The following is a 6,009-nucleotide window of genomic DNA, read 5'->3' on the forward strand; positions in this document are numbered from 1 at the left end:
GAGATAGGGGAGGGAGGAAGAGCTCCGCACCCCCCGCGGGGCCTCGCCGTCGGGCTGGGGGAGGCGGGCCGGGGGCCGGGAGTGGGGGGCGAGGGTGAGGGGTCGCAGGTACCCTCCTCCAGGGCTCGGCCTCCGCGCGCGCGCCGTCCCCGCGCCGCCCCGACCCTGCGGGGCTGGGGGGGCGGGGACCCGGGCCCACCTCCCTCGGCTCCTCGCTCCGGGGGGCCCGCGCCCCCTCAACCCCTCCCCTCCCGTCCCGGCCTTTCAATCCCGCCAACTAGTCATGCTGGGAAAAGGGCTGCGTCAAGGCCAAGTCTGCTTTTCACTTGAAGTTTCCAAGGAATCAAACCTATTATTACGTTCTGTCGCCGACGTTTCTGGAGCCTCTGCCCCGCGGGCCGGGCTGCGGAAGCGGGGGAGGGGGCGCGGGCGAGCGGGGTCGGGGCCGCCCCGGAGCGCGCCTTCCCGGGGCCCGCAGCCCGGGAGGGGCTTCTCGAATTAGCTGGAACTTTTCGGAGACAGAAATCTGCGTTGGCCGCTCTTTGTCGGGAAAATGAAACGCGCGAATACGCGTGTTGTTCTTCTCCCACATGCAGGATTTTAATAGACCTCTCAGTCACCGCCGCCCGACGCGCATCTGCACATCAGGCGCGCTCTACGCGCTACCCGTGTTGAAATTAATTCACTTCTCCAGCTACCGGTGGGTTTCTTTGGCGGGGAGAAGAGGGTAGGGTCAAAGTCTTAACAACAACGAAAGGGGCCCGTGAGTTTAAAATAAAACAGGGGCGGGGGGCGGAGGACAGAAACGAGCAAAAAATTCCTCCAGCAAACAAACCGTGCTACCCTCAGCCTGGAGAGCCGGGCGGCGCACCGAGGCCGGTTCCTGAACTCCCGCGGTCGTCCCGGCACGAAGTTGTGCGAACTTTGCACAAGGCCTCCAAAGACCGTCCGCGCTCGCCACACGGTTTTCCTACAAAATTGGAATAAGCGATAGAAGTACCGCCCTGGGATCTGGAAGTGGATGAGACCATCACAGTATAATGATGGTCACATAACATTTTCAGTTCGTGAATAGGGTGAGGGGTACCTTGGCAAGAACGGAATTCACAGTTGAGTGAGGCGTCTCGGGAGCCTTGTGGAATATTCTCACCGCGAATTTAAATCGAAGAGACAGTGCTGGAATGATAAGATCTCAATCCTGAAGGATGAATCCTAGCTAATTTCTACTCCCCCATCCCAGGTTGTTTTAAAATTGAATCATTAAAAAATTTATATTTGCTTTCCTTCACATTGTTCTAGTCAACAAAACTGCTGGATATCAGGAGTTCCCTCTTTGAAGATCTTCCTGGGTTTTTTAACAAAGTGGCTTGGGCCACCTGGCATTGACTATTTCTGCTGACTCTGTATGAGACAGACAGGGGGAAATGCCACACTGTAAGTCCACCTTTCAGGAAATCGACAGACAGCTCTTCCCAGAGTCCCCCGCATCCTGCTAAGCTTTCTATAGTCAGAAACGTTTCAGGTGTTACCCACATTACTAATATTCTTATGCCAATAGTCGAGCATAGATACAAGTTTGGTCACACATATATTCGAGCACAACCCCACATCTGTCTGCCACCTTAGTAAGTGCAGGGAGATGCTGCAAAAGAGCCAGCCGGAGTCCACTGAACTCTGTATATTTCAGAGTAAATGAGGCCTGCACCTTAGGCTGCATGTGGAGTTCACAGAGCGTCACAGAATTTCCTCTCCCAGAGGGGATTGTGTGTGGCATTTATTCCCAGACTATCTCACTATCTGAAGATGCTGTTCTACTCAGCAGTCCCTATGTATCCAAACACATCAGATTGCTAAAGCAAAAAAAAAAAAAAAAAGAGGGAAAAGAAAAAAGAGGGAGACTTTATTATCTTGTTAGAAAGAAGCAATTGACGTCGTTCTTGAAATTTCTGCAATCACCTTAAGGAATGAGTGGTTGAAGCAAAATTATCAGTGACTCCAAAAGATTACACACGTCAATTGTCAGGTGAGCATTTGACTTAAAACTATTCCCCAGCATAGGCTGAAAGAACTTCTCATTAACCTGCCAGCATAGGCCCACGTTTGGAAGTATAGTCTATACTCATTCCAGGACAAAAAAAAAAAAAAAAGATGTTAAGAAAATGAGGGGGTTGATGAAATCAACATATTTCCATCTGGCCTAAAAGTTTGTTCTTTTCAAAAATATTTCATCTTTATGCTGTGACTAATGTCAAAATGTATTTGCTACAGTATAATTTTAAATGCAATATTTAATGCTGTCAGATTACTTGAAGACAAAGTTTTACAGAAAACTTTAAAATCCAGAAAAAAACTGCAAGGTACCAATAAACACCTAGAAAAAATATAATTAAAAAATTTAAAGCATCAAACAACCTCAGATCTCATTAGAATAATAAACACCGCATTTTGCGTTCACATCGGTTAACAGCTTGCATCCCAGTGTCACGGCGGGGCATGTGGGGCGGTCGGTTCTGTGTGTGTGAAAATCCAACGAAATTATTTTGTCCCTTTCCAAGGAGACATATACCAGAGGGAGGGGCTGAGGACAGACGGAGGGGCCTCGGTTGCAGTACATTTTGGTTTAGAGAGTGCGTTTCTCCTTGAGCCAAATTCAGAAAATTTCACTCGCAATCTTGTTAACTGCCCGGGAGTCGGGGGCCCCCGCGCCCCCGCCGTGGTCTCTGTCATCCATCCTTGGCCTGGTCCCGCCGCTGGGGTCTTCTCTCCTCCCTCCTCCGCCCCAAACTGCACTCAGGTCCCGGGCCAGCTGCAAGAGGCAAAGCCCGAAACCAGGGATCGAAAAGCCCACCGGCAGCGGCCGGCAGCTGAAAACTACACACCCAACGGCCGGACTACAAAACTATAAATTTTTGGGGGGGGGGAGCAATTATTTCTCGTTCCGTAATAACACTGTAAACGCTACAAAATAATTACCGATTTTAACTTCCCTCCGTTCCTCTGAATGCAGCTCCATGAAAACCGTACCCTCTCCCCTGGTGTTCCCTCCGTTTTAGTTCATGCTGATAATTTTTCTTTCTCCTTAGTCAGATTTACTGATTGTGTTTTGAGCTCATAAAACATGAATCTAAATTTAGCACGTTTCAAGTTTAGGGGAAAAAACCGGACTTTTCTCTCTCAAATTTATTGACTCAAAGCTCGATGCACTTTTAGGGTGGAGGTTCCTTTACCGTTTTGAGCAGAAAGGCTTTTCGGGAAACTATGTACATAATCTGAATCCTCCTCCCCACACCGCAACGCCTCCAATAAAAACTGCACAACGCGTTTACATGAAATAATACAAAACAAAAACCCGGAAATGCTCAGATACAGAAAGTTTTACAAAACCCAGAATAACGCTGCCGTCTGAGAGGGGTGCGAGTGGGGATCTCTTGGTATAAATTAACCAACCAATCCCCCAAGGCGGTAACGACCACCAAAAGCGTGTGCTTGGCTCCGGCTCACTACACCGATAACAAATGAGAACAGCTCCCCGCGTCGCCGGCACCCGACGCCGTCAGGAGGCGATGCGGCCGGAGGGCGGGCGCGCGGCCGGGATAGAAAAAAGCTGGCGTCGCCTCTCGCATGGTTTGGTCTCTGTGTCCCCTCGAGCAAAGAAAACGCTTTCTGCCTCCGCGGGTGATAAATACTGTACAAAAAGTCTCAAGAAAACACCGAAGTTCAGTCTCAAACGCACAACGGTCCCGCCTAGCGGTCCCCAGGAGCTCCCGGTTAGGGGGGCCGGGTGTCACCTGGTGCTCGGCGCCAGTGTTTGCCTGTTTACGAGAACGTGGAAACGTCTGTACAAAAGCCAGGCGGCCCGTCGCCGGCCGCAGGGCCCCCCGCGTCCCTAGATGTGCGTCAGGGGCACCGTGCCGTTGACGCCCGCGCCCGCGCCCTGGTAGTGCTGCGGCAGCGAGTGCAGCCGGCTCTGCGCCGCGGCTGCGGCCGCCGCCGCCGGGTCGCCGCCCTCGCCGGCCGGCAAGTACATGCTGATCATCTCACGCAGGTCCCCGGGGCACGGCGCCCGCGAGTGCGCCGGGGCCGGCGGGCTGCCGCTCGGCTCCGACTTGACGAGCGAGCCAAGCGTGCCCAGGGCGCCCGACGACGCGGCCGCCGCCGCCGCCGCCGCCGCCACGGCCGAGTTCTGGTGCGCGCCGCCCGCGGCGGCGGCTGCGGCGGCCGCGGCGCCGTAGGGGAGGCCGCCGTAGCCCGAGGGCGAGGCGCTCATGTAGCCCTGCGAGTTGGAGATGGGGCTGTACTGCAGCGCGCCCATGTCGTAGCGGTGCATGGGCTGCGGGTTGTGCGGGTGCGCGTGCGGGTGGTGCGGGTGGGGATGCGCCGGGTGCGCGTGCGGGTGCGCGCCGCCCGCGCCCGGATGTTGCCCGTAGGCCAGCTGCGCCTCCTGCATCATGGCCGCGGCGGCCGCCGCCGCCGCCACCGAGCCGGGGTAGGCGCCGTTGGCCCAGCCGTTGACGTGCGCGTAGCCGCCGGCCGCCGCGCCGCCCGGGCTCTCGAGGCGCTGGCCCACTGCCGCCGCGCCCACACCCACGCCCACGCCCATGGCCACGGCCGTGCCGCCGCCGCCCGCGCCTGCCGCCAGCAGCCCGCCGGCCAGCGAGTACTTGTCCTTCTTGAGCAGCGTCTTGGTCTTGCGGCGCGGCCGGTACTTGTAGTCCGGGTGCTCCTTCATGTGCAGCGCGCGCAGCCGCTTGGCCTCGTCGATGAAAGGCCGCTTCTCGGCTTCGGACATGACCTTCCACTCGGCGCCCAGGCGCTTGCTGATCTCCGAGTTGTGCATCTTGGGGTTCTCCTGGGCCATCTTGCGCCGCTGTCCGCGGGACCACACCATGAAGGCGTTCATGGGCCGCTTCACCCGGTCCTGGTTGGCCTTGGCTCCCGCGCCGCCGCCGCCGCCGCCACCGCCGCCCCCGCCCGCCCCGGCCGGGCCCGACAGGTTCGTGGGGGCCTGGGCGCCGCCGGGCGAGTGCAGGTCGGTCTCCATCATCATGCTGTACATCGGGGCGGCTCGCGGGTTCACCGGCACCGCGAGGAGGGGGCCTGGAGCATAGACGGCCGGGGGGCGGGGGGGGACGGAGAGGGGCTCAGACGGAACGAGCCGTGGGTCGCGGGGAGAGGTCCTGGCAGAGAGAAGAATGGGGAGAGGTGGAGGCGACAGCAACAAAAAAGAGGCAAAAACACACGCACTTAGCGCCGGTCCGGCTCACAGGTGGAAAGTTTCTCTGCAGCACAAACCACTTGCCAAAGAGGCCGAGGGCCGGGATCGCCGTCGCCGCCGCAGCCGGGTCGCCCTCGGCGGAGCGGTGCAAACAGGTTCAGTCGCGGCGAAGTTGCAGCTACACTTTCCGGGACGCGAGCGGTGCGCGGGGCCCGGCCCGGGGCTCGCCGCCGCCGCCGCCGCCGCCTCGCCCGCCCGCCGCCGGAGCCTCCTTCCTCCTGCGCTCGGTCCTCCAACTCCGGGGCTGCAACTTCTAGCAGCGCGGCGCGCCGCGTGCGCTAGGCATGTGCCGGTCCCAGGTGCCCGTGGGGAGCGAAGCGCCGAGGGGGGAGCGGGGGGGGCGGGGGGGCGCTCACGGTGCCGCCAGGGAGGGGGGCCGGGGGCAGCGGAGGGAGGGCAGGCGCGCAGAGAGGGCCAGAAAGCAGGGCGGCCGAGCCCGGGATGGGCTGCCCGCTGCCTGCCCGGGGCCGTGCGCTCGGAGCAGAGGCGCACGCGGGGCCGGCGGCGCGCGGGGCCCAGCAGCCATACGCCCGGCCCGGGCTGCCATTAAATGAGCGCGCCGCGGCCAATGGGAGCCGGCGGCGGCGGTGATTTGCATGGCGCGCTGGCGAGTGACGTGGGGAGGGAGTAGAGGCGCCGGGCGCGGGCGGCGGAGCGGGGAGGAGGGGGAGGAAGGAGGGGGAGCGGGGGCAGGAAGGAGCGGGGGGAGGAGGCCCGGGAGGGGGGTCACAGCC

General features: G+C 59.5%; 1 protein-coding gene across 1 annotated transcript; it reads right to left on the bottom strand.

The window, feature by feature from the left end:
- Positions 1-1,786: 1,786 nt before the first annotated feature.
- On the bottom strand, positions 1,787-5,786 carry SOX1 (SRY-box transcription factor 1). The gene has a single exon (XM_067713037.1). It carries the CDS (start codon positions 5,054-5,056, stop codon positions 3,887-3,889), a length of 1,170 nt encoding a protein of 389 aa, XP_067569138.1. The 5' UTR covers positions 5,057-5,786; the 3' UTR covers positions 1,787-3,886.
- Between the last annotated feature and the right edge of the window lie 223 nt (positions 5,787-6,009).

Source organism: Pseudorca crassidens, chromosome 18 (assembly GCF_039906515.1).
Source record: "Pseudorca crassidens isolate mPseCra1 chromosome 18, mPseCra1.hap1, whole genome shotgun sequence".
In the NCBI taxonomy this organism is placed as follows: domain Eukaryota; kingdom Metazoa; phylum Chordata; class Mammalia; order Artiodactyla; family Delphinidae; genus Pseudorca; species Pseudorca crassidens.

Bases quoted from the DNA above. Each gene is read 5' to 3' on its own strand.
- SOX1 (XM_067713037.1), bottom strand. From the start codon at position 5,056: ATGTACAGCATGATGATGGAGACCGACCTGCACTCGCCCGGCGGCGCC.